Source organism: Camelina sativa, chromosome 9, assembly GCF_030686135.1.
Source record: "Camelina sativa cultivar CO46 ecotype springtype chromosome 9, ASM3068613v1".
NCBI lineage: Eukaryota > Viridiplantae > Streptophyta > Magnoliopsida > Brassicales > Brassicaceae > Camelina > Camelina sativa.
The window spans coordinates 8,109,875-8,136,201 of NC_141888.1; the positions used below are offsets into that span (position 1 = coordinate 8,109,875).

General features: G+C 34.3%; 6 protein-coding genes across 8 annotated transcripts; 2 read left to right on the forward strand and 4 right to left on the reverse strand.

Annotated features, from left to right (window-relative positions):
- Positions 1-868: 868 nt before the first annotated feature.
- Positions 869-5,039, forward strand: LOC147937902 (FACT complex subunit SSRP1). The gene is made up of 16 exons (XM_087464159.1): positions 869-1,000; positions 1,475-1,663; positions 1,774-1,879; positions 2,010-2,146; positions 2,244-2,327; positions 2,404-2,498; positions 2,606-2,714; positions 2,849-2,935; positions 3,055-3,147; positions 3,239-3,436; positions 3,541-3,686; positions 3,779-3,929; positions 4,010-4,114; positions 4,201-4,386; positions 4,562-4,640; positions 4,745-5,039. Exons 1-16 carry the CDS (start codon positions 947-949, stop codon positions 4,870-4,872), a joined length of 1,947 nt encoding a protein of 648 aa, XP_087320285.1. The 5' UTR covers positions 869-946; the 3' UTR covers positions 4,873-5,039.
- A 6-nt stretch (positions 5,040-5,045) lies between these two features.
- LOC104710714 (cytochrome P450 81D11) lies at positions 5,046-7,466 on the reverse strand. Of its 2 annotated transcripts, none has more exons than XM_010427352.3 (3): positions 6,753-7,466; positions 5,963-6,346; positions 5,046-5,839 (listed from the first exon to the last, which is right to left on the reverse strand). In XM_010427352.3, exons 1-3 carry the CDS (start codon positions 7,251-7,253, stop codon positions 5,219-5,221), a joined length of 1,506 nt encoding a protein of 501 aa, XP_010425654.2. In that variant the 5' UTR covers positions 7,254-7,466; the 3' UTR covers positions 5,046-5,218. The 2 variants fall into 2 exon arrangements, with proteins under 2 accessions (XP_010425654.2, XP_087320286.1); XM_087464160.1 differs by having other exon boundaries at positions 5,909-6,346; positions 6,753-7,436.
- Positions 7,467-7,706: 240 nt separating this feature from the next.
- On the reverse strand, positions 7,707-8,750 carry LOC104790515 (uncharacterized). Its single transcript, XM_010516287.2, has one exon. The coding sequence runs from the start codon at positions 8,675-8,677 to the stop codon at positions 7,922-7,924; it is 756 nt and encodes a 251-aa protein (XP_010514589.2). The 5' UTR covers positions 8,678-8,750; the 3' UTR covers positions 7,707-7,921.
- A 194-nt stretch (positions 8,751-8,944) lies between these two features.
- LOC104710716 (uncharacterized) lies at positions 8,945-11,449 on the reverse strand. Of its 2 annotated transcripts, none has more exons than XM_010427356.3 (10): positions 11,273-11,449; positions 10,806-11,057; positions 10,547-10,713; positions 10,374-10,472; positions 10,218-10,286; positions 9,998-10,138; positions 9,800-9,889; positions 9,546-9,713; positions 9,367-9,448; positions 8,945-9,277 (listed from the first exon to the last, which is right to left on the reverse strand). In XM_010427356.3, exons 1-10 carry the CDS (start codon positions 11,385-11,387, stop codon positions 9,147-9,149), a joined length of 1,314 nt encoding a protein of 437 aa, XP_010425658.2. In that variant the 5' UTR covers positions 11,388-11,449; the 3' UTR covers positions 8,945-9,146. The 2 variants fall into 2 exon arrangements, with proteins under 2 accessions (XP_010425658.2, XP_010425657.2); XM_010427355.3 differs by having other exon boundaries at positions 9,983-10,138; positions 11,273-11,425.
- Positions 11,450-12,179: 730 nt separating this feature from the next.
- On the forward strand, positions 12,180-19,355 carry LOC104715111 (uncharacterized). Its single transcript, XM_087464330.1, has 4 exons — positions 12,180-12,521; positions 12,801-13,686; positions 13,719-18,700; positions 18,782-19,355. Exons 1-4 carry the CDS (start codon positions 12,180-12,182, stop codon positions 19,151-19,153), a joined length of 6,582 nt encoding a protein of 2,193 aa, XP_087320456.1. The 3' UTR covers positions 19,154-19,355.
- Positions 19,356-21,251: 1,896 nt separating this feature from the next.
- Positions 21,252-23,520, reverse strand: LOC104715112 (uncharacterized). Its single transcript, XM_087467804.1, has 2 exons — positions 23,066-23,520; positions 21,252-22,983 (listed from the first exon to the last, which is right to left on the reverse strand). Exons 1-2 carry the CDS (start codon positions 23,414-23,416, stop codon positions 21,418-21,420), a joined length of 1,917 nt encoding a protein of 638 aa, XP_087323930.1. The 5' UTR covers positions 23,417-23,520; the 3' UTR covers positions 21,252-21,417.
- Between the last annotated feature and the right edge of the window lie 2,807 nt (positions 23,521-26,327).

A 26,327-nucleotide genomic window follows, 5' to 3' on the forward strand; every position in this document is an offset into this window, starting at 1 on the left:
GTTTAGCTAGTTGCGTACACCAGTCCTTAAATTAGGCTAAACTTGTGGTAGATTTGAAGTGATTTTCCTAGAAGTGAGCAAAAATTATCAAAAAAAACCGAATCAAACCGGAATTAAGTGATTTGGTGTGGTGTGGTTAGCGTTAAATATCTTTTGCAATATTAATATTTGCATGGCATAAATTTATAATCACTCTTGACACTTTACAAGTATATATAGCTTTGTACGAATTGCAACATGTATTAATAATTTTGTTAACCTTTAAAAAAATTCAACTCACCTTTACTTTTAAATTTAAATGTAATATTTTAGTAAAAAATTAAGTGTAGTAATTAGTAAATGTAATAGTTGCGCTACTTGTTTTCTAGACGGCCACAACAATGTTTTTTTTAGTATGGAATGTTTCAGACGGCCACTGGCCACACAATCATATTCACTGTAATAGCAAGAACGCAAGTCTTTATAAAAAAAAAAAAAAGAAGATGCCTAGATACTCAAAAATAAATAAATCCTGATTTTTTAAAAAATCACGATTGATAACTAATAATTGAATTTACCGAAATTTATAAATTAGGAAATTACATCTAAAATATTTTAAATTCTATTAATTTTTTATTCAAATCTCAATCGGACCAAAAAATTTATACACGATTTGATATCCAAATCGGTTTACCTGTTTTTAAAGCTAAAATTTTGAAACTCAAATTCAGTTAAACCGAAAAACCAAAAAAAATAATTTATATTTTCAACTTCTTGCCAAAACTAATATATTTTCTCGAATTAACCCCTTGATTTTTTTTTGGGAAAAAAGCAGTCCAACACCACCGCCTCAGAGTGTTTATATAGTTGTGTTTTTTTCCTTGACACCATCATATCATTTTTTTCTTTTTCTTTACACTCTCTTTTGCTCTCTCTCTCTCTCTCGCTCGTCTCTTCATCGGAAACCATGACGGACGGCCACTCCTTCAATAACATCTCTCTCAGCGGTCGCGGCGGAACGGTATGTTCCTCTCTCTCTCTCTCTCTATCTCTTACTACGCCGCTTCTTCAAAAGATCTTTCACTTCCTTTAGTGCTTTCGCCTTTTTTTTCCTCTTCCTTCGAAAAAACCCTAATTTCTTGTTCCTGTAGCCGCTTTGATTCATATCGTTAGATTCAGAAGGAACCCAATATGCGATTTTTTTTCTGGAAGAAAAAAGATTGTTACTTTCAATTTTGTTTTCTTGTTCAAAGTTGTGTTTTTGAAATCCCTAGAGGGTGACATAATGATGTGCGGCGGTTGTTTTAGGGTTTTTATTGTAGAATGTGATGTGGTAATTTAGGTTTCAATTTTGGTACTCTTAGAACCCTGGGCTTCTTTAAATTAATTTAGGGTTTTGAAATCCTTACATAATAATGTGCGGCTGTTTTTTTTTTTTTTTAATTCCTAGAATGTGATGTGCTAATATAGGGTTTTCAAATTTTGGTACTTTTAGAACCCTGGCCTTCTTAAGATTAACTCTGGAGGTATTCAATGGAAGAAGCAAGGTGGTGGGAAAGCTGTGGAAGTTGACAAATCTGATATTGTAGGTGTTAGTTGGATGAAAGTTCCAAAGACTAATAATCAGTTGGGGGTCAAAACCAAAGATGGGTTATACTATAAGTTCATTGGGTTTCGGGATCAGGTTTTGTGCCTTTATTATCTTGTTGCCCTCTGTTTTCGAGTTATTCGATTTTTTTTTTTTGTCTCTGTCTTTGCTTGTTTTTCATGCTTTTATTATGTTTGGTGATACAGGATGTTGCAAGTCTGACCAGCTTTTTCCAAAGTAGTTATGGGACAACACCTGAAGAGAAACAGTTATCTGTTAGTGGTCGAAATTGGGGAGAGGTTAATTTGAATGGTCAGTTCTTTATCTCCTTATGGTGTGCTTTTTTCCTCCTATATTGATTGTTTTAAGTTGTAGAAGGCTTTCGAGTTAATGTAAGCTTCCATAGTCTATTTGTTAATTTAAAGTGGATTCCTTTGCGCAGGGAATACTCTCACCTTTTCGGTTGGTGCAAAGCAAGCTTTTGAAGTATCCTTAGCTGATGTTTCGCAGACTCAGCTTCAAGGAAAAAATGATGTCATATTGGAGTTCCACGTTGATGACACTGCTGGTGCCAATGAGGTACTCATTTCTACTGCAACCTGGTTTCTTTAGAAGTGTGGTCTCTTGGCTAATATACATATACGGTAGCTGATTTCCTGATTATGCGCATTTGCAGAAAGACTCACTGATGGAGATAGGTTTTCATATTCCTAATTCCAACACCCAGTTTGTTGGTGATGAAAACCGTCCGCCCGCTCAAGTAAGTTGGAGAACCCTTTTTAATTACATGAATGCTTGTTATATATTTTCCTTTGGTTGACAAGAGCACGTTTCAGGTTTTTAATGACGAAATCAAGTTAATGGCTGATGTTACTGCTGGAGCTGAGGAGGCGGTCGTCACATTCGAGAGTATTGCAATCCTCACACCCAGGTAAATATTTCTTCTTCACCTTCCTTTGAGTATTAGAGTATGATCAATTTATCACTTGTATGGCTGTATCTTCTCATGACCACATGATTCTCTTTTTTCTTATGCAGGGGTCGGTACAGTGTGGAACTTCACCTTTCTTTCTTACGTTTGCTAGGACAAGCTAATGACTTTAAAATCCAATACAGTAGTGTTGTCCGCTTGTTCTTGCTTCCTAAGGTAATTCTTTTTAAGCATATCTCAGGTCGCTTACGTATGTTATCAGTCATCAGATTAGGGGGATTTTCATATAATGATCACTGAATCTTGTACTATTTAATTGAATTTGTATTACCTGTTTAATGCCTGAGCAGTCAAATCAACCACACACATTTGTTGTTATCTCTCTAGACCCACCAATCCGGAAAGGTCAGACAATGTACCCCCACATTGTGATGCAGGTAAGCATTACTTATATTTTCCCTTCCCTTTCAATTTTTCTTTTTATAATTGTCTTTTATTCTTTTGCAAAATCTTTTTTATGCTCTGATTTTACATTTGTTTCTACCACCTTTTCTAGTTTGAGACTGACGCCGTTGTAGAAAGTGAACTGTCAATTAGTAATGATCTTATGAATACAAAGTTCAAGGACAAGCTGGAGCGATCATATAAGGTCTATCTCTGGTCTGCGCTTATATTATCATTCCTTTATTCAAAAAAGTCTACATATACCGACTGGTAAGGATTCGGCTATGAATTTTCAGGGTCTCATTCATGAAGTATTCACCACCGTGTTGCGTTGGCTGTCTGGTGCAAAGATCACTAAACCAGGGAAGTTCCGCAGTGCCCAAGATGGGTTTGCAGTGAAATCATCTCTGAAGGCAGAAGATGGGGTTCTTTATCCACTTGAGAAGGGCTTTTTCTTTTTACCTAAACCTCCAACGCTTATACTTCATGATGAGGTATTTTGTGGTTATTAAGGATTGAAGAATTTTTGTAGGCTCTGAGATAGAGTTTAACCGCTTTTTCTTTTGCGGTTGTTTAACCGCTTTTTTTTTTTTTTAAGATTGACTATGTGGAGTTTGAAAGGCATGCTGCTGGTGGTTCTAACATGCATTACTTCGATCTTCTCATAAAACTGAAAACTGATCATGAACATCTGTTCCGAAACATTCAAAGGAACGAGTATCACAATCTCTATTCCTTCATAAGGTTAGCACGGTTTATTTCACTATCACTGTCTAAAGTTACTGAGAGTGTATTTAAATTTTGTGGTGAATAAACGTTATCTTTTCTTGCTGCAGCTCCAAAGGTTTGAAGATTATGAACCTTGGAGGTGCCGGAAGCGCAGACGGAGGTGTTGCTGCTGTTCTTGGGGATAATGATGATGATGATGCTGTTGACCCCCATCTTGAGCGTATCAGAAACCAAGCTGCTGATGAGAGTGATGAGGAGGCAAGTACTTTATGTCTAACTGAGTTACTTGATGTTCTGATGATCACGTTTTTGACAATAGATACTTTTAATTTATGAAGGACGAAGACTTTGTTATGGGTGAGGATGACGACGGTGGTTCACCAACTGATGATTCTGGCGAGGACGACTCTGATGCTAGTGAAGGCGGCGGAGGAGAGAAAGAGGTAAACTGTTTTTACAGACTTCTTTCGAACTCCTTCAGCATCAGACTGTCTGTTTCACATAACTTACTGCCATTGACTTGTTTCAGAAATCTATCAAAAAGGATCTCAAGAGAGAAGCTTCATCATCTTCGAAAGGATTGCCTCCTAAGAAGAAAGTGTTAGCCACAGATGAAGGCAGTAGTAAGAAGAAGAAGCAGAAAAAGAAGAAAGATCCCAACGCACCAAAAAGAGCAATGTCTGGTTTCATGTTCTTCTCTCAAATGGAAAGAGATGTGAGTTCTTCTCTCCTTTGTTTTACTTTTATTAGATCTATGATCTACACGAAGTTGCGAAATGGAGCATCCTCAGTCTTTTTGCATACATGAGAGCTACAATTTACAGATCCTGTTATTGACCGACAAACTTAGCAATCCTGATTATGTCATTTTCCATTTGTGAATTGAACAGAACATAAAGAAGGAACACCCGGGAATAGCATTTGGAGAGGTGGGAAAGGTGCTTGGAGATAAGTGGCGTCAAATGTCTGGTAAAACCTCAAAATTTTGGCAAAGAAACTACATTTATTGATATTAGCATGTGAAATGTGATTTATTCCCTAATCTGTATGTATGTTTGATGTATAAACTATAGCTGAGGAAAAAGAGCCGTATGAAGCCAAAGCCCAAGTTGACAAGCAGCGTTACAAGGATGAGATTAGTGATTACAAGAACCCTCAACCGATGAACGTGGACTCAGGAAACGAGTCCGACAGTTCCTAAACTTTGATACCCCAAGATTCTCTAGTACTGTAGTAGTAGTAGTAGTAGTAGTAGTATCATCTTCTCAAATGTAGCGATTTTACGATAAAATAACGATATGACTTATAAAATCTTATCTTTAGCTGCTTTGAGTTATAACTTGAAGTCTAGAATACTTCTGATGACAATGATCGTTTGTTTATTCGTACACAAGAACATCCCTTTATTTAGAAGATACATAAGAGTGATTGGATCTTGATGAATCGAAACTACAAGGCCGTATCTTAGAATGTAGATCGTCCTTCTATCTAACAAAGTTCACATGGAAATATTTATTTAACGAGGTTCTGTATGGTGAAAATTTAATTTATGGGCAAGAAACATCTAAAATCTTCTGGACAATGGGACGAGCTCTACACATAGCTTGCAACGACTTAGCTTTACGCATTGTAGTTCCTTTTTCACTTTCTCTCATGTCTAAATGTTCTTCTCCGAGTCTCTCCCATTCAAAACTTTGGATCAACGATCCAAGAGCCAAGGTCACGAGCCGTTGAGCTAGCCCTGATCCAGGACAAGCTCGTCGTCCAATCCCAAAGGCCATCAACTTTTTATCCTCCCCTTTTTTCTCGAACCTCTCGGGCTTAAACTTTTCCGGCTCTTCCCACAACTTAGGATCTTTATGAATGGCCCATGCATTCACCAATATGATTGTACCACGTGGGACATCATAGCCGTCAAGCACGCAATCTTCTGATGCCAAGTGCGGAAGAAGCATTGGAGCCACTGGATATAGTCGTAAAGTCTCTGACACAATGTTCTGAAGATAAGGAAGTTTCACTATGTCTTGTTCCTCTATTAACCTGTCTAAACCGATTTGGTCGTCGATTTCTGTTTTTGCCTTTTGTAAAACTTCTGGATGGTTCAGTAAAGTCGACATCGCCCATTCTAACGTTCCAGCTGATGTGTCAGTCCCGGCAAGTATCATAACCTAATCCAAATTAAAAACAGTTAATTAAACTACAACTTTAAAACCTTAACCAATGGTAACTATCTTCACCTCTGTTTTAAAACCTTAACCAATGGTAACTATCTTGACCTATCTTTTCCTTACAAGTATGATTCCTTTGATGATCATATCCGTGTAGTAATCAGGCTGAGTTTCTTGTAGAGAAAGCAAATGATCGATCATCGTGTTACCCTTTACTTTCTCTGCACGTTTCTCGTTCACAAGACTTTGCAAGAACTCGTCAACACGACCCGCTAACTTCTTAACCCGTTTCTCATAACTTGTTACCCAACGAAGGATCGGGAAATAGTCAGCTGCATTCCCTGCGCCGCCACTAACAACCACCTCCGCTATCAACTGTCTCACGTGTTTTGCCTCATCGTCGTCCTCTGTGCCATCGCCGTAGTATCGCTTTCCGGCCACCATCCTAATGATGTTGTTGATAGTTAAGCTCATAAACATTGGTCTCATCTCCACTGTCACAAACTCCTGAAATTACAGTTATTACCAAAAATGGTTAAATCTAAAAGTTCTTTATTGGTATCTAAAATCTATTGTATTCGGTTCTTGTAACGAGTGATGTTTGAAATCAACTCATTTGCTATAAAACATATTCTATGAAAGAATAAAAAACCCGAGACCATAAATTAAGTTTTGTAAAAAAAATATTATTTTAAACTTTTAAAAGGTGTAACAATCGAAGCCGTAATAAAGAAGTCAATTATATTTTGCAAATACTATATAGGAGTAGTATTAACTTTTTTAATACGATGTAATAATCGAGACAGTGATTAAATATGTTAAACGTCGCAGATACTTTATAGAAAAATGAGTTTTTAAAAAATTGTGTAAGAATCGAGACATTAATTAAGTACTAGTATAATGATGTGCGTACGTGTTTAGAGTTTTTCGATAGACATAATATGAGCCGTCGGATCTCATCTTTACGGACAGATATGAAGCTATTAAGCCTAAGAGACGAGAAGATCTCAATGGTGCCAATACGTCGTAGATTCCTCCAGCTATCACCATACGCCTCTCCAACCATGGTGGTTGAGTTGTATCCGATGTGTTTCTGGAAGATAAACTGTGGCCGGTTAGCTAAAACAACGTCGTTCTTGGTGAAACATTCCTCGGCTACGGAGTGAGAAGAAACAACGTAAACGAGACGTGTCCCGAGTCGAAGAGAGAAGGTCTTGGCGTTGTTTAAAGATTCCGAGAGGGATAGGAATCTACGGTGTAGTGGTAGCTTTAGGAGGTGGAGATGTCCGATGATCGGAAATGGCCGTGTTGGACTCGGTGGTATGTTTAGTTTGCGCCGCCGTGTTCCGAGCAAGAATTTGAGAGAGAGGAAGAAGAAAAAGAAGAGAGAGAGGATTAGGTATATAGTTTCCATTTATTGAGTTGTTAATTTAATATGGAACATGTGATGTTATAAAGCTAGTTGAAGCGTGAAAATATAATGAGATGTGAGATTGGTTGGTCGTGTTACGTTTATGTTTCAGGATAATTATCGTTTTGGAAGAAGAAGAAAAAGAAGAGGATAATAAGAGTTTTAGCTAGTGATGTCACTGCCTACGAGAAATGAAAATGAATAATTCATGAGATCATAAGATCTTCAAGTGACACGTGCTATTTTATCCATCATGTGATGTACTTAACGTCATTGCATATGTCATTGATCTATCAGTTTGGTTTCTGTTCAGGTCATACACGGACCCATTGAACCAAACTTTGAGGGGAAGAGTTAGAAACATTATAGATGTAATGGTGTTCGGTCGGAGTGAATTCTCTTTTACTATAGAGATTCCATATAGTTAAAACAATTTTCAACGAGAGTAATTAGTAATTAAGAAAACATGCGATATTATATTAATGAGTTACAAATACAGTATAGAGTTTTTTTATAATGGGTAACAAATATAGATTAATATCGCATGGCGCTTCCCTCCTTCATAATGATAAATAAAAAATAAAAATAAGAGATGAACTCATGGCTCCTTCATCTGTTGTTTAAAAACATTGTGCCTTTTGCTCAGTCTAAGTGTGTCTCGTGAGGGTTGCTCAATTGCCTTTCGCTGTGAGGAAGGATTTGCCTTTAGCATGACGGTCAGCTCCAAATTCAAATCCAGTTCCGGCTCGGCCCTGAGCGCCAGCTGCGATAGATAGATCAATATATGAGCCAGTTCTTTTCCTAGAACTTCCGATGAATAGGCCTGGCATAGAGGGGAGATCGATGTTGTTCCAAACAGGGAACTTCTTGGTGCACTGAGTGATCACCTTCACGTAAACCCTTATGGCACTCTTCAACCTAATCAGATGGCTATCTATCTCAGCCCTTTCACTTTGGCTTATCTTAGCATTAGCATTGAACTTATACTCCCCCGAGATGGCAGCAATTCTCCACACAAGGCGAATATAACTTTGAGCCATCACTGCATAATTCCTGCTCAACTTAGCCCCAAGTTCAACAACACCAACTTGTGCTTGTGCCGCAACCAACGCCCTAGTCAATACATTGAATTTGGCATGACTCCTTTCAAACACCTCATCTTTAGTGCCAGTATAATTGAAGCTCCCAAGAAACTCGGTGTAGCCCTTGCAGGTGTCGAACAAAACCTTGAATTGAACTTTGTCCGGTGCGGATTGAGCCTGCTCCTCGACGAATTTAGAGATCTCATTGTAGGAGAAAGATTGGAGTTTGGACAAAGTGGATGGACACAAGATCTCTTTTGTTTTCTTGTGGGTTGGTGGGTTAGCGAAGACAGACCCGATGGCTAGAACTAAGGCTAAAGAGAACAACAGAGAGATCCTTGCCATGGTTGTATTGATGGGCAAGGTTAAAAAAAAAAAAAAAAAAAAAAAAAAAACTAGAAAGGAAAAATGAAGGAAGTGCGCGAGTTTGGATGGAGGGCTTTGAAAGGTACATATACGTTTTCACACAGCCTAATAATAGTTTACAAACAAAGGTTTCAAAAACAGACCTAACTAACACAATGCAGAGAGGGATTCATGGCTGTTCACTTGAATTTTTTTCTTTCTGGTTAAGCTATTTTGTTGAATCATGAAACATGTGGAGACAAATCATTACCGGTATAAACGTTTATTGGTTTCTTAGTTATAGAAATGAAAATGTAAATAGTATCCTAATAGTTCGTTAATTCGTTATACAATTATGTCATTATAAATCACTACCAAAATAAGCAAGACCTATACATAAAAGAAGAATTGAATAGAGACAAACACATTTTATCTAAATATGTCTCAATGTTACCCGAAAAGTGTTTGATCAATTCTCGACGATGAATTCCTGAATCTCTATACCGGTATGGCGTGCACCGCCCTGTAACCTGATCAAAACTTGATCCCCAAGTTTCAGCGAGGTCACGGGAACAGCGGTTTTTCTAGATGAGTTGTTTACTGCAAGAAAAAAGCTAGACTCATCATACACCCTTTGATGTAAACTAGTAGCTAACTGCAAATAGGATGAGACTCTTAAGACAAAGAACCTTGGTGAGGAGTGACTAGTGCAACTGTTTCCGCGTTCTGTAAGATGATGCTAAAAACCGTTTCCTCCTCCTTTACGCTAAGCTGCAAGAGGTGGAGCAGTTATTTCTAAATCAAATCAAACAGCAAGAAACTTAATCAACAATTTATTAGAGTGTAGTAAAGAATGTGATTTATGAACCTTAGCCTCCACTAGAATAAGTGGACGCTTCTCGATTTTGACTCGTCCAACGACTGCTGTCCGCTGTTTCCCTTTCTGATCAACAACAATAACCTCTCTTCCCGTTCTTAACTCCGAAAGGTAACAAGTCTTTCCACCTGGAACAGAGACATAAGCATGCACCGGCCCCTGTATATAATGAGATGTTTAGTGAATGATGATATCTATAGGAAGAACTGGTTTAGCACAAGTGTGAAAAAAAGAAACAAACGCACAGCGTTAACTCTAAATGGTCTGCTTTCAATGTAATTAGATTCCAAGCATTCTGAGTGAACCAAGAAGAGTCCTCTCGCAAAAGAACCAACCTTATAAAAAAAGAATACACAGTTCATATTTTAGTGCTTGTAAGAAGACTAGTAAAAAAATTTGATAATTCATGTTGAAGAAAGAGTATATACAGGTAAACAACATACAAGAAGACCTTCACCGGGTCTCATGAGGCTGCAAAGATCAACACAGACTCGGTCTCCCATACCAACCATTTGAACCCGAGTTATAGTAGCTTCCTTCAAACTTAATGTATCACTTTCTTTATTTCTCTTGTCAAAATATTCCTAATACATTTTTTCAAAGCATCAGTTATAACAACAAGAAAGGATCCCGCTATATACTTATGATGTAGTAGATACTTACCTTTAAATCAAGAACAGCTTTAACATCCTCAGACTTAAGAATGATCCCGCCAAGACCGTGCTCTAAAGCCTAGAGCCAAGCGTCGTAACACAAGAGTAAAACTCTATGGAAAGAAAGTGAAAACGTTGAATTCAACATCAGTAAACTAAAACCAACCTCGAGGAATAGAGTCGCCTCTGAAGAAGTATTTAAAATGGCAAACACTGTTTTCACACTTCCTTGAAGAGCCGCCACTAGATTCTCCGCCGGGATCGACTGCCAAAATGAAACTTCCATTGTTACTAACCAGGTCATTCCTATGAGTTCAAGCCAGGCCAAGAAAGTTATACCTTCCAGTCTAAGAAATCAAGAACAATATTTTCTGTCTCCTCAGTTTCAATCTTAAGCTTCTGTAGCTCCTCAGGTGTTGAAACCTCAAAGACCGAAGCTATAACATTTCCACTACCATCAATAACTCGCTTCTCTTCAATAAACAATGTATCCATCAACGCAACCGCTGCAAAACCCGTTGAGCATTACTTCAAAACTCATGAAACATAGCTCTAAAACCAAATATGCATGTAAGAAGACATAGTTCTGCATTGTTACATGACCAGTCATCGGATAGTTTTCGATTGTCTGATGAGAATATAAACGTGTTCCATCCTCGCTCCACCGCAACTGTCATCACCTCTTTGCACTCAGTCCATATCCAAACCTTCTTTGCTCGGCCAAGATTCATAGGCACAGTAGTGGAAGCAGACATTTTCACAGCAAATCTCTGAGAAAACGTTCTTTTACTAATCAGTTTCTGATTCTGATGAGAGCTCCACAATAGTAATCTATCAAGTTCTAATTTTTCTGCATTGTCAACATAGCTCAAGTAAGAAACAAAACACAATGAAGAAACTTGACAAGAACTCACTAAAATTACTCAATTTTATGCGATTATCTACAAAACCCAGATGAAATTAAAACTCAAATCAAGATTTCAAAGGCAAACAAATGAACTCCAATGTTAATGGTGAATTGGGCAAAATTGTTTACACAACACAACAAAGAGAAAAAAGACTAACCTTTTCTTAGAGAGAAACAATGGAACTGGTCTGAGGGTTGTATATAAGAAACAAAGGAGACCAAAGACAAAGCCATAACCTTTGGCCAGTTCCGATCTTTTTTAACTTGAATCATCTCTTTCAGAACTGTGTGAGTTGTGTTGGATCATTTCGGGTTGGCCCAAAACCGGTTGGTCTACGGTTTACTTAAAAAAAAAAAAACTAAAATAGAGAGAAAAAAACCTGAACCGTTCGATTCGGTTCAATTTAAAAGCTATTACCGAGTTAGTTAGAAAATATTGATATCATTCGAAAGTAATAATGTCAATGAATAGTGTTTTCTTTTGAGATTCTTTTGTCTAATGTTATTTTTTTTTCCCCCGAATTTATTTATATATATAATTAGGGTCAACCGGTCAAGTGATTTTTTTAGATAAAATTCCTTATTTATCAAAGATATATAAACCACAAATTTGAAATTCTGAATTTTAATCTAAATTCGTTCGCATCAAAATTAACATATATATGTTACATAAGAATATAGCATGTTAGGGGAAAATATTCAACCTATTACAATGAAATGATTAGCAACATCATCCTCATTTAAACCACATCATTGCATTTTATTATTATTATTATTATTATCATTATTATTATTATTATTATTATTATTATTATTATCACATCTGTCATTGTAAGTTTTACAATTTTTTTTTTATTCTCAAGTTCTCCAAATCCACATGATTGTTCAGAAAATTAAAAAACCACTAATAAGCTTGGTTTGCTATTTTTATTCAAAGATAGTCCATCAAAGTCTCTAAGTCATTGATTTCATAAATCCAAACTTAGTGCTGTCACATATTCACTTTCATTTTACATATATAATAGATCAAGAAGGAAACTTTCCATAATCATATCATCATCAACCATGAGAAAAGTTTTTTTGTTGTTCCTTTTTTGCATTGTTGCAACAAATTTAAGTCTCAATGTAGTTTTAGCACACGAGATAATCGTCACTCCTCCAAACATGGTCAAAGATATAGAGCCATACATCTCGAATAGAGCTCTTGGGTTTGTATTGAAATTGGAAAACAATTGTCCTATAAGAGAACAACTAAGATCATTTTTTGAGAAGTTAAAGGATCTCTTGAAGTTGGAATCGTCTGTTACGCCGCTGATCGAGAACAATGAATCCGATGCATTCAAATTTGATCTAAAATCAAAATCCGAAAATCTCTTGCAAACGATGTTTATGATTGGGAGAGGACTGGTGAGTTATCGTGAACTAAAATACTCATCCTTTAGAATAACTCAAATAGATGATTTTTTGATTGATTTTCTGTTTTTATAAGTTTTTTTCGTTTGCTAAAAGAATATTATATTTTCAAATCTATGAAAATCTATTCTAACGTAAACAAAAACAAATTATGCATTTTAAACAATTAAAGTTCTAGTCTCATCATATGTCCTTAGCCAATGAAGCTAGTGACAAAGTTATGGCTTGAGAACATATGGAACTAATCAATATTTTTTTTTGTGAATATTATAGTTGAGTTCAAGTGTAAGAAAGGAGATATTTGAAGTGATGAAATCCCTCACTGAATTACATGCTGCAATTGGTAGAGTTATTATAGAGAAACATATAAAAGGTGACGATGAATCAATGTCTCTTTCGGTGGAACAAAAGAATGCGGTAGAAAACTCGATAACTGAATGGGAACAAACGATTACCCGAATCGTGAAGATTGTTGTAGAAGTTAAATCAAAAGGTTCAACTGAGCATACAGTGCAAGAAAGCAATACTTCTGAACACAACAATGTTTCAATGGATAGTAACATGGTGGAGACCAATGGAGAAGATTCAGAATCCACTCAAGAAAAAGCATATGGCATTAAAGGAAGTTATGGAGGCGATGTATCAATGGAGACTCAAGAAGGCAATAAGGGAGAATATGTTAAAGAAGGTAATCTTGTTTCTAATAATGACGAAACAAAAGACATTAAAGGTGAAAATGCAGACTCTAATATTGAGAACGAAATAGAGGGACAAGGTAAAAATTTGGGTGACTCGACCAATTATAAGAATTTGGAAACTAAAGAAGATGTCAAGTCTGAGGTAGAGGCTAAAAATGATGGAAGTTCCATGACAGAAAAGTTGGAAGAAGCTAAAAAAAATAATGGAGGTTCAACAATGGATATGAATTTGGAGGACAAAGGAAGTGGGGAAGAGGCTAAAGATAATAAAATGGTAAATGCTACAACAAATGATGAAGATCAAAAGATTGAAGAGACTCAAGAAAACAATGGAGAATTAGAGAAGGATAAGAACTTGGAAAACAACATAGGTAATAAAATTCTAAAGGGAAATGGATCAACAGAGAAAAACACAACTAATAAAATTTCTATGGAAGAAAAGCGAGAAGAGACTCAAAGAAGTCATGAAATTTCTATGGAAAAAAGCGAGAAGAGACTCAAAGAAGTCATGAAATTTATATGAACAAAGAAACAACCAAAGATAAAAATAGAGATTTGAACAAAGAGAAGGGAACAAATGTTCAAGGAGAAAGTATTGGAGACTTGTCAAAGGGTACAATTTCGAATGACAATAAAAATGTTAAATCAGAGGTAAATTCTAATGGTACATATGAGAAGTATCAAGAGGCTCAAGGAAATGATGGAGTTTCAACAAAAGATAAAAACCTAGGAGCTGATGGGGAGAAAAAATATGATAAATCGGTAGAGGTTATGAAAAATGGAGACTATACAAAAAAACAAAGGGGAGAGAATCAAGAAAACAATGGAGGATCAATGAAAAACGAGAACTTAGAAAACAAAGAAGATAAGAAAGAATCAATAGACGATCAATCAATAGAGGCAAAGACAAATAATGAAACATCTAAGGAAGAAAAAGGTGAACATACGCAAGGAGGTCATGATATTTCCATGAATGGTAAGATAATGGAGAACAAAAGTGGAAATGCATATTCTAACAAGGAGAAGGAAGTACATGTTGGAGACTCAACTAATGGCAACAAAATGGAGAGTAAAGATGACGCTAAGTTGGAGGTTGAGTTAAAAAAAAATGATGGAGGTTCGAGGAAGGAGAAGGGAGAAGAGGGACAAGGGAAAAACGAAGGTTCACTGGAAAATAAGAACTTAAAGACCCATGTAAGTCAAACTGAATTAAAGGATGATAAGTCTGTTGCGGATAAGGAAAATTTGAGAAGTTCTATGAAAGAAAATCAAGAAGAAGCGGAAAGAAATGAGAGAGATAAGAAAGAAGCTAACGATGATAAGTCAGTAGAAATTAAGGGAAAGAAAAAGGAGTCAATAAAGACTAATGAAAATAAGACAAATCATAGAAAAGATTTTGTTCACGGAAACAAGAAAGAGTCCAAGATGGTAGAAACCGGAGAAAAGAAAGAATCTAATGAAGCAAATTTAGTGGAAGCTAAGGAAAATAAAGAAATTTCTATGGAAGAAAACCGAGAAAAGAGTCAAGGAAGTAGTAGTGGAGGCCTTAGTAAAGAAGATAACAAAGAAGAAAAGAAAGAGTCAAAGAACTATCAATCAGGCAAAAAAAATGCAAATAAAGAAAAACAAGAAAGTGCTCAAGAAAATACTAGAGTGCATACAAAGATAGATAATAAAAAAGATAGTAAAGATTTAAAGGATAATAAATCAGTGGAGGCAAAAGCAAATAAAGAAATTTTCGTGAAGAAAAAACAAGAGCAAGCTCAAAGAAATGACATAGGTTCAACAAAAGTAAAGGGTATCAGTTCTGAAGATGCAAGGTTAAAAAAGAATACAAAAGAAGATAAAGGTTCTAGTAATGACATAGATATAAATGTTAAAAAAAGAAGTAGAGAGTCAACGCAACACAAGAAAGAAAAAAAGAAAGACATAAAGAAAGAAGAGAAAAAAGATACAACCGATGCAAAGTCAAAGGAAAAAATAAAAGATAATCATGAGAATGAAAAGTCTAGAAAGAGTATTTTGAAGAAACAAAAAGAAGATAAAAAGGAAAGGAAAGAGTCTAGAGATAATATATTAAAGAATAAAGAGAAGAAAGGATATGAAGATAATAAACTGAAGATAAAAGACGAAAGTAAAACAGAGAATACTAATTCGAAAGATTACAAGAAAAAAGAGGAAGATAAAAAGGAGAAACAAGATTTTGAAAGCAATATATTGAAGAAACAAAACGAAGATAATAAAGAGAAGAGAGATTTTGGTGATGTTAAATCAAAGAATAAAGAGAAAAAAGAATGGGACAGAAAAGAGAAGAAGGAATACATGAACAATAGATCAAAGATAAAAGAGGAGAATAAACAGAAGAAAACAAATTCAAAAGATTACAAGTCAAAGAGAAAAGAAGAACATAAAAGCAAGAAAATGAATTTTGAACATAAGAACAAAGAGAAGAGAGACTCCAAAGATCGTAAATCTAAGGAAAAGAAAGAAGAAAAACAAGAGAAGATAAAATTCAAAGATCGTAAAGCTAATAAAAATGAAGTCGAAAAGAAAGAGAAGAAAGAATCAGAAAACCATAAATCAAAGAAAAATGAGAAAGAGAACAACAAATATGACAATACCTTAAAAGAGAAACATGAGGCAAATAAAAAGGAAAAGAATGAATATGAAGAGAAGAAATCGATGATAAAAGTGAAGAAAGAGTTTGAGGACCACAATATGAAGAAAAACGAAGAAAAGAAAAAAGAAACGAAAGAGCATGAAGATAAAAAATCAAAGAAAAAACGAGAAGATAAGAGAGAAAAGAAGAAGTCTCAAGACGGTAAATCATTGAAGAATGAAGATGTTAAGAAAAAGAAGAAAGAAAATAAAAATATAGAAGATAACAGCGTAACGACAGATGTTAAAAACAGTGAATCAAAGAAAAAAGAACAAAAGAAGAAAGAGTCTAACAACAAAATTACGAAGAAAAATGTGGAAGATAGAAAGAAGAAAACAATATTTGAAGAAAACATATCAAATACAAAGGCAAAAAATAAGAAACGAGAAGAAAATGAAGAGAAGAAGGAAGAGTCTCAAGACAATAAATCAAAACACAGTAAAAAACACATTGGAAACTCAAAGCAAGGAGGATTTCAGTCAAATGCAGAATACTCGATGAAAGAAAAGGAAGACAAGGAAGAATCTAAGGATTTAGAGTCAAGAGAAACAGAAAAACAAGAGAATAATCATGGGCAAGAAAAGAAAGTTGGGGTTCAAGTTAGTACCAAAAATTCTAAAAAGAATAAAAAGAAGACGAAAGAAGATGACAAAGTGTCTAAACATGGTAAATCAGAAAATTATGAGAAAAAAATGGAAGCAACAACTCAAAAAGATAATAAGAAAGCTAAGAACGAAATGCAAGCAGATGATCAAGTAAAGAGTGAAGAATCTTTGGAATATAAGAAAGGAAAGAGTAAAAAAGATAATGAAGACAAAGTGGGTAAAGAAAAAAATGAACATTTTGAAAAGAAATCTGGAAAGATCATCGAAGATAAGAAGACATTAGACAAAAAGATAGAAGATACAAAATCAAAGAAAAAGCAAGAAGATAGTAAAGCTTCCTCGATGAAAAAACATGAAGGGGTTCAAGAAGCCAATGTGGAATCAAATATTAGTGAGAAGAAATATCAAAATGAGTCTAGTGATGATACGTCTAAAGTAAATGATGAAGCCTTAATGAAGCAAAAACAAATTGATGAGGGTCACACAAATATTGAAAAATCGAAGGGGAAAACTAAAGAAACTAACAGAGATTTAGTAAATGGTACAAGTATAAAGGTTAGAGGAGAAAACAAAGAGTCCAGAGATGGTAAAACAATTGAATCTAATCAAAGTAAGAACAATGATGGTAAGAAAGTTGAAATCAAAGGAGGTAAAGAAAGTCCTCTAAAAGAAGGCTCCAAAGACATCATTAGAGGTAAGGAAGAAAATTCCAAAGTTGATAAGAAGAATGAACATAACAAAACTAAAAGAGATTTTAATGAAAGAGGTTCTAAAGATGGTAATACAACTGAATTCAATGAAGGTAAAGAAGATTCCATGAATAAAGATTCTGAAAATGGAAAGTTAGTTGAGACAAGTGGAGACAAGAATCACAAAGAAGAAGGTTCTATAGATGATAAGACAACGAACATCAATGGAAAGAAAAAAGATAACATAGTTGAAATAAGTAGAGATACAAATTCCACATACGAAAGTTCTAAAGGTGGTAGTACAGTGGAAACCAATGGAGGTAAATATGTTTCAATGGAAAATTTTTTTAAAGCTAATCATACAGATGATGAAGGTCAAAAAGACTATAAGACAAATGAAACTAATGGAGGTAAAGAAGTAACTATGGAAGAAGGTTCTAAAGATGAAAAAAAATTTAAAGCAAATGGAGGTAAAGAAGATTCAATGGAGGAAAAATCTAAGGATGGTATGACAACAAATTTAAATGGAGGTACAAATTCGACGGAAAATACATCTAAAGATAGTAAGATAGTTGATACCAATGATGTTAAAGAAGATTCTGAAAATGGTAACATAAATGAAGCCAATGATAATAACATAGCTGGAACAAGTGGAGAGAAAAAAAATTCCATAAAAGAAAATTCTGAAGATGCTAAGAGAGCTGAAACCAATGGAGGTAAAAATGTTTCAGTAGAAGAAAATTCTAAAGATGGTAATATAAATGAAGTGCATAAAGGTCAAGAAGACTCTACAAATAAAGGTTTCAAAGAAAGTAAGTCAGATGAAATTACTGGAGGTAAACAAGTAACTATGGAAGAAGGTTCTAATGATGATAAAACAACTGAAATAATTGGAGGTAAAAACAAATCAATGGAGGAAAAATCTAAGGATAGTGAGACAGAAAGTTTAAATGGAGCTACAAATTCGACGGTAGATGGTTCTGCAGATGGTAAGATAGTTGAAGCCAATGGAGTGAAAGAAGATTCTAAAAATGGTAACATAAATGAAACAAGCGGTACATCAAAGGAATCTAAAGGAGATAAAGTAGATATCAATGGAGGTTCTATAGAAAATAAGACAATTGAAGCTCAAGAAAGTAGTAATGGAGATTCAATGAATGGCGTAGAAGAGGAGAATAAAGAAAATAATGATGGAGGAAGCAATACAAAGTTTATGAATAATCAAACAATAGAACATGGCGTAAATTCCACAACAAAACAAGAACTAAGGACAGATATCGAGACCAATACTTCTAAAGAGGTTACAAATTTCATATCAAACCTTGAGAAGAAATCTCCAGGTACCCAAGAGTACCAAAGTTTCTTTCAGAAACTTAAAGATTACATGAAATACTTGTGTCCAGTCTCTTCAACATTAAAAGCAAAAGACTCAAGCTCTTACATGTCTGAGATGGTAAATATGGCCACAAAACTCTCAGATGCTATGGCTGTCTTGCAAGCCAAGAAAAGTGGGTCAGGACAGGTGAGTTAATTAAACACAACATTCATAAAAAATTGTAGAAAGTACAGTGAAAAATGAAACTTTAATTTATTTATTAAACAGATGAAAACAACACTACAAGGATATCAACAAGAAGTGATGAAGACTCTAAACATCTTGCAATCAGTTATGACCAAAGCCATATCTGAAAAACAAACTACGAGCGATGATTCGTTCACGCTTACACTATCACAACAAGAAGCAATCAAGGAGATAGTGTTGAAATGGGAACAAGTTATGTCTCAATTTGTGAAAGTTGCTACAGAGAGTGAGAAACAATTTTCAGTCGAGATTTCAACCGGAAATGGCTATCACATGAAGAAGAGTTCTAACTCTAGTTCGAGCTCAAGTTCGATTTCGAGTTCAACTTCAAGTTCAAATTTGGATTTCAAGGTCAACGGTGAAACTTTGAAGGGACTGGATATGGATGGTTAGATAGTACATATATAAATAATAAACTCTAAAATAATATTATTTATGATTAATTAGAATTTTTTTTAATTGTAAATTAAATCCAAATCGTTTTGAGGTTTAGGCTTTTATAAAAGAATGTAAATGTGGATGCAAATCATGCATTCTTCTCTGGCCCGTCCTGTAGCTAACGTTGGCAAAGCAAATGCTTTAGACAGCAAATAATATAATGGAATTTATGGGATCATTTTTGAAAAGTTTTAGACAGCAAACATGTGGTAGACACTTTCATTTATTTAATTATTTCCAAAGTTTGCCGAGTTTGAACTTGGCAAATACATGTTTGATATAATTTTTTATGTTTAATGGTGAATAAAACTATTTTTGTTTTAGGCATTCAATAAACTTGGGCCGACCTTGATTCTTGTCATGTATATGTAAAAACAAAAAGTCTCATTAGTCATTCATATGATGCACATGTTTTATGTATTTAGGACATAAATAATCGTGCATGTTTTATGTGGTTAGTGATTTTCTTTGGATATGTATATTTTGTTCATTTTTTTTGGTGTTTTCTAATCCTGCCAAATCATATGCATAAAAAATCCAATGTTTTAGACGAACGAGAAAATCTTAGCGCATAATGCAGAGATCAAGCGGGAAATGAAAAAAAAACCACTTGGAATAGTGTAGAGAACATAAAGTTTACAGAATCGATGCTCAGTTTGGTGAATCTTAATTATTTCAGTTTTTTTTCAATTAAAATTATTATTGTTTTCTTTTAAATAATATTTTTTCTATGATTAAGAATAATTTCCCATTTCTAATTTTTATTTTATTTCAGTTAATTATTATCAGTTATTGATATACTCATAAATAACAATACATAAACTATCAGAAATCCTAACACATTTTTAAGGGATATTCATAAAAAAATTTCTCCGGAATATTTCACACAGTGTACTGTAGAAAATGGTCAATATATTTAAACAAATTTAAATGTTGGACGCATTTGAATTGTAAACAACATCAAATGCTTGTTTTCTTGTAATGATAACAATAAAAAAAAATCGATGATCAATTAGTAACTAAATGAACATTGCTGCCACATATTTATTTGTAGCAAATCACTTCGACCACATAAAAACTTTGACCACAATGTTTATGTGGTCAAAGGAAGCAACAATTTTAGCTACTTAATTATAATTTTTCAACACCAGCTACATAAGTTTGAAAGGGCATATTTAGTTATTGGTTATTTGTGACCTTGGAACATGTTGTGTATCATGTTTTGAGTATAAATGGTTTGTGTTTGATAGTGACGGTTCGTTGTAATCACCCCTGCTAAGTCTGATGGTTCTTTGTAATCACTCCTGCCCACACCCACACCCAACTAAACTGAGTATCTTCCAGAAAAAGAGGATGTTCTTCGTATAGACCATGTTTCTTGTCAAATTAATCTTGTATACTTTGTCATATTGTATACAACACTTAATACATATTGTTTTGTAAAAAAAAAAAAATTAAACAATTTCTACAATTGGAGATGGTCTTATCTCGACTCTTTCTTCACTTTTTCATTTTTTTTTTAAATTTTAATAGGAAAACTCTAAGTAAGAGACTCCCATGGGTTAATTTAGTTTTAAGAACTGCTTTAAGCAAAACTCTAAGAACTGCTCTAACTATTTTAATTTGCTATGAGTTATTCCATTTTGACAACTCTTCTCGTAAGACATGTATTGTTTTCTATATTTTTTACTAATCACAATTCACAAGAGGGATAAAACAGGATAGTACAATTAGAATATAGACAATTTATTTTACTGTGTATATCTCTTGCCTCTTCTATTTGGGCTCTTCTAAAAGATCCTTATCAAGTTTATATCACCAATAATAATTTTAACAAGGGGATACTAAATGAGGATTAAAGTTTTGGAAAATAAAACTAAAAGAGAATAAAACATGATGATAAGGATCAAAATTTTGATCTAATGTGTTACTTATTAAATAAACTTCTTATGCTCGAGGTTTTACAAATTTTTTACTCAATGTATCATGTCGATAACCAAAATTTCTTGTATCCATATTTTTAAAAAATAAAATAAAAAATAAAGAGAGTTAATTTGATATCCATGCAGTATACGCATGTTTGTAATTTCTCTAGTATTGAATGTCTGTAATTAATAGACATATGACAAAACATTCTACAGCTCGCTGTACTAAGCAGGGCCATCTCTTTATTGAAATAATATAGTATTAATAAATTTTTGACTTCTACGGGTCTGAATCTACGAGTCAGCATTGGCACCTCCATAACTTTTCTCCTCTAAAGAATGGCTAAAGGAGCTTTTGCCTGACGATTTTGAGTGTGTCTTTTGATAATTGGCAGCTTGATAACTTGTAACAGTTGCACTGCCACCCGCAACACCTTCCATCGAGTTTTTAGTTGTACTTTCACTCGGACCACCAGCAGAGGGGCTACTGGCAGAGCTTCCACCTGTAGAATCTCTGTAGGCACCTCCACCAATCATTGAACTTTCAGTTTCACTCTCAACACCGGCAGCAGCGCTGCCACCACTTTCAGTACGTTGAGTTGCACCACCCATTGAATTTTCTCCACCACTAGCATCAATTGATCCATCAGCAGCAGCTCCACCGTTTTCGCCACCTGCTCCACCTCCAGCACCCATTGAACTATCAGTTGTACTTCCACTTGGGCCACCAGCAGGGCTTCCACTGCCCGTATCACCCATACTTCCATCTCCTGAATCAGTTGTACTTCCACTTGGTCCACCAGCTGAGCTTCCAGCATCACCGGCAGCATCTCCATCGCTTGCGTCACCAGCAGTGCTTCCACTACCCGTATTACCCATACTATCAGTTGTACTTCCACTTGGGCCACCAGCAGGGCTTCCACTGCCCGTATCACCCATACTTCCATCTCCTGAATCAGTTGTACTTCCACTCGGTCCACCAGCTGAGCTTCCAGCATCACCGGCAGCATCTCCATCGCTTGCGTCACCAGCAGTGCTTCCACTACCCGTATTACCCATACTATCAGTTGTACTTCCACTTGGGCCACCAGCAGGGCTTCCACTGCCCGTATCACCCATACTTCCATCTCCTGAATCAGTTGTACTTCCACTCGGTCCACCAGCTGAGCTTCCAGCATCACCGGCAGCATCTCCATCGCTTGCGTCACCAGCAGTGCTTCCACTACCCGTATTACCCATACTATCAGTTGTACTTCCACTTGGGCCACCAGCAGGGCTTCCACTGCCCGTATCACCCATACTTCCATCTCCTGAATCAGTTGTACTTCCACTTGGTCCACCAGCTGAGCTTCCAGCATCACCGGCAGCATCTCCATCGCTTGCGTCACCAGCAGTGCTTCCACTACCCGTATTACCTATACTATCAGTTGTACTTCCACTTGGGCCACCAGCAGGGCTTCCACTGCCCGTATCACCCATACTTCCATCTCCTGAATCAGTTGTACTTCCACTCGGTCCACCAGCTGAGCTTCCATTGTCACCGGTGCTGTCAGGATAGCTTCCACTGTTGGTAGGAGTCCCAGCGTCGGTCGAGGGGAAACTGGTATCAGAGCTTGGACTTCCACTGTCACCACCAGAGCCTTCAATGCCAAGAATAGATGAAAGATCAATATTTCCGCCATCACCACTCTTCTCGCCAACGGTTTTCACAAATTGACCAATCACTTGTGCCCATTTTGACATAGATGTGACCAGCTCTCTTCTTTGCTCACTGGTCATCGTTGTTGCACCGCTCCTTTTAAATTCAGCAAAAGTTTTTCCCATTGACATCAAACTCTCGATCAATTTGCTCGTATCCGCCTATCACAAAACCAACAAACAATATTGAACATGCTCTAACACTCACCATGTGAACAATAATAAAATATAAATTCTTGTGTACCGATGATCCTCCTTTGACACCTAATGCAGAGATTGCCTTGAAGAGACCCTCAGATTGTGATTTCATTTGAGACTGGAACTCCGAAGACGACCCTTTTGCGGTGTTTATAAAGGATATGAAAGCCTTCAGCTTTGAGAAGAAGTCCTTGTACTCTCCTTTTAATGGACACATACTCTCAAGGTTGTCCACAAAACTAAGCATACCCTTGTAAGCGAAAGGCTCAAAATCTTGGGACATTTTAGGAAACTTCCTCATGTAATGCCTTAATAAGAACGTCCCTTGCGCTTCATATATGGTACTTGATGCTACTAGTATAAACATCAGACACATCGCTATAGGAAACCTAGCCATTTTCTTATCAGATGGGTAAACAATATTAGAAGGATTTCTATTTTTTTTTTTTGTTTTTTAAGTTTATGTTTAGTTTTTTTTTTTGGGTTTTTCTTGAATGATTTAATTTTTAAGAGAGAACTGGACTTATATAAATGCTTAAAAATTCTAAATTTGAGTAAGAGAAATTGGTGGATTCATTTACGGTCGCGAGAGAATAGCCAAAGAGACTATTAATTGTTTTCATGTTCCAAACCGATTTGGACGGCAAACTGTGTGTTGCAAATTGTGGCAGTAGTGTATATCATTCTTTATTTAGTAAATAAATTTACCTCACACATAACTTATAACATTAAAGTACTATCCATGCAATGCAATATATGTTTTGTAGAAATGATAGAATCTTTTGAATGCTTATTAATTACATCGGGGCACGTAATTAAGGATAGTCATTACTAGATTAAATTGCAAAGTTAAATTAAATAATGACATACTATCGTAATCTCACAACTATTTTCATGTGCTGCGATCTAAAATATTTCAGATATACATTTGTAACTAGTATATATGTAAGATATATATTTGAAGTAATCTTTATGGTTAAGAAACGGTTCTGATATATATACACGTAAATTATGTTCCATGCATGCTGTTATACAACTTTACTATATCTTATATAAAATGAGAAGGTTTTTTCTAATTTTTACTCACATTGTGACATTTGGCATTCTCTTTCAGTGATACCTGTCATTCTTTATTTCCATTTTATTCTTTTAAAACAAATTTATATCATTTTCAATTCCAAATAATCATACTTCTCTTCTTAATGTTGGTACAATTGACATATATTGTAAATCCACTTTTATATCTTAAGTTCTTTTGTCAAACAAAATCAGATTATTTTATAATAAAATCTCATATTATAAATATGATACAAAATGTAATATTCTATAGCATTTACTAATAAATAACTGATATTTGATACATCTACTTTACACATTTTTCTTACATTTTATTTAATTTGTCTTTCATCATTTAAAGTGAAAAAACACACACTATTTTATAATAAAAGAAAATATCATAATAAAAACCATATCTTGGATAAGAAATGAAATAGTTTAAATACATGATTATGGTTAAACCTTTATGTAATTTTATAAACCTTAATTTTTACACGTCTTAAAATCATATAATATTTTCTTTCATTAATTGAGTAGGCAATAAAGTTAGTCAGTTCCACACTTCCACTAAAATCCTATTAAATTATGATAAATTACACAATAATAGCTTTTCCTTTCATATCAATTCACATATCAACATAAAATCGATCTTGTCAAGAGCATTTCAGAATTGTTGTCATGTTTAAGTCATACTAGGTAGAGGACCCGCGCATCGCGCAGAGACATAATTAACTACAAATCATATCAGATATTTTATTTTTGTTATTTAATTCATTTGACATATACTCATATTTTTATTCAAATTCTTTTTTTTTGAGTAGTTAATTATTAATATATATTGGGTTATTGTATTTGTTATTGGGTATCTGTTATTGGATTTTATCACCAAAACAAACAGAGAATCCACTTATGAATAGGTTTGTTATCTATTTCCTATTGGATTTTTAATATTGTGGTGAGATGGTGAAATGATGGTGATTGGAATAACATATATATAGGGTTTTTATATTTTTTCAAAAGATCACTTCCCTCCAATTTAGCAATTTCTAAATAATATAAAACTAGGTAACAACCCGCAATATATGCGGGATAAATCGATTCAAATAAAATTATTACAAGTAAAATTATTATTTAGAATTTAAGGTGTCATATTAATAATTTTACACATAATTTTTTATTTTATTCAAATTTACATTTAATTATTTTGTGTAAAAATATATTTCACCCGTGAAATGTGGGAAATAATGTTAATTATTGTGATAATTGTGATAATGTTATTTATTTTTAAGATTATTGTAATAATTAATTTTTAATATATACTCCCTTTGTTTCATAAAGAGTGTCATTTTAGATTTTTTTTTTGTTTCACAAAGAGTGTCATATTACATTTCCAATGTACTATTTTATATTTTCAATGCATCTTTTTTATTATATTTTCTAGTTTTACCCTTAATCTATGACTAAATTAACCTATTAAATATTTATTATATAAGGGCATATATGTATATTTCAATATTTTCTTAATTTGTGTGAGATGTGTCAAAATGACACTTATTATGAAACAGAGGGAATACTTGAATAGTCATCAAATTTTTAAAAATCGGAGAATAGGTTTGGTATTTCAAAAAGTTAAATAGATGAATAAGTTTTCTAATAGTTTATGAAATGTAATTTACTTTAAATAATTAAATATGTTATGAAAATGATAATTAAATTATTAACTATAATTTATTTTTTAATAGTTGATGAAGTTGATGAAATCTTTCATTTTAAAAAACTAATAGAAAGAAACATTACCTTATATATTCTAATGACACATTTATGTAAATAATAATGAAATAAAGATTTCTTTATATATTTTAATGGCATATTTAATAAATCAAAAGACTTATTTTTGTAAATATGTTTATCTTAAGATGTTTAATTGCAATTAAATCTCCAAATCACTCTGGTGACGACAAATCAGCATTTTCAACAAAATGCTTCTCTATTAATATATATAGGGGATATATGATCAGTTTTGGATTTCAGAATTTAAGGCACAAATTTATTTATGCAAATCAAGGAATATAGTTGCTGTGAATATATTAATCCCTTTTTCACGTAAATCAATGATAAAGTTTGTGGTATATGATTCTTTTTTTCGGTTTGGAATATATATGATTTATATATTTGTATGTTGTTTAATTTGGGAACTTAATCACTTTTGGAGAATAAACTCATAATAACATGTCATCCATTATTGACATCTT

What these genes read in the sequence shown, in the direction of transcription:
- LOC104715111 (XM_087464330.1), top strand. Translation starts at nt 12,180, where the DNA reads ATGAGAAAAGTTTTTTTGTTGTTCCTTTTTTGCATTGTTGCAACAAAT. An exon ending in TTATGATTGGGAGAGGACTG is followed by an intron (nt 12,522 to 12,800) that starts GTGAGTTATCGT and finishes TGAATATTATAG; the next exon opens with TTGAGTTCAAGTGTAAGAAA. An exon ending in AGAAAAGTGGGTCAGGACAG is followed by an intron (nt 18,701 to 18,781) that starts GTGAGTTAATTA and finishes TTTATTAAACAG; the next exon opens with ATGAAAACAACACTACAAGG.
- LOC104710716 (XM_010427355.3), bottom strand. Translation starts at nt 11,387, where the DNA reads ATGATTCAAGTTAAAAAAGATCGGAACTGGCCAAAGGTTATGGCTTTG. An exon ending in ACTATCCGATGACTGGTCAT is followed by an intron (nt 10,714 to 10,805) that starts GTAACAATGCAG and finishes CGGGTTTTGCAG; the next exon opens with CGGTTGCGTTGATGGATACA. An exon ending in GACCATTTAGAGTTAACGCT is followed by an intron (nt 9,714 to 9,799) that starts GTGCGTTTGTTT and finishes CATTATATACAG; the next exon opens with GGGCCGGTGCATGCTTATGT.
- LOC104710714 (XM_010427352.3), bottom strand. Translation starts at nt 7,253, where the DNA reads ATGGAAACTATATACCTAATCCTCTCTCTCTTCTTTTTCTTCTTCCTC. An exon ending in TATCGAAAAACTCTAAACAC is followed by an intron (nt 6,347 to 6,752) that starts GTACGCACATCA and finishes CTGTAATTTCAG; the next exon opens with GAGTTTGTGACAGTGGAGAT. An exon ending in TCATCAAAGGAATCATACTT is followed by an intron (nt 5,840 to 5,962) that starts GTAAGGAAAAGA and finishes AATTTGGATTAG; the next exon opens with GTTATGATACTTGCCGGGAC.
- LOC104790515 (XM_010516287.2), bottom strand. Translation starts at nt 8,677, where the DNA reads ATGGCAAGGATCTCTCTGTTGTTCTCTTTAGCCTTAGTTCTAGCCATC.
- LOC147937902 (XM_087464159.1), top strand. Translation starts at nt 947, where the DNA reads ATGACGGACGGCCACTCCTTCAATAACATCTCTCTCAGCGGTCGCGGC. An exon ending in GCTTGTTCTTGCTTCCTAAG is followed by an intron (nt 2,715 to 2,848) that starts GTAATTCTTTTT and finishes ATGCCTGAGCAG; the next exon opens with TCAAATCAACCACACACATT. An exon ending in CGCTTATACTTCATGATGAG is followed by an intron (nt 3,437 to 3,540) that starts GTATTTTGTGGT and finishes TTTTTTTTTAAG; the next exon opens with ATTGACTATGTGGAGTTTGA.
- LOC104715112 (XM_087467804.1), bottom strand. Translation starts at nt 23,416, where the DNA reads ATGGCTAGGTTTCCTATAGCGATGTGTCTGATGTTTATACTAGTAGCA. An exon ending in GTGTCAAAGGAGGATCATCG is followed by an intron (nt 22,984 to 23,065) that starts GTACACAAGAAT and finishes GTTTTGTGATAG; the next exon opens with GCGGATACGAGCAAATTGAT.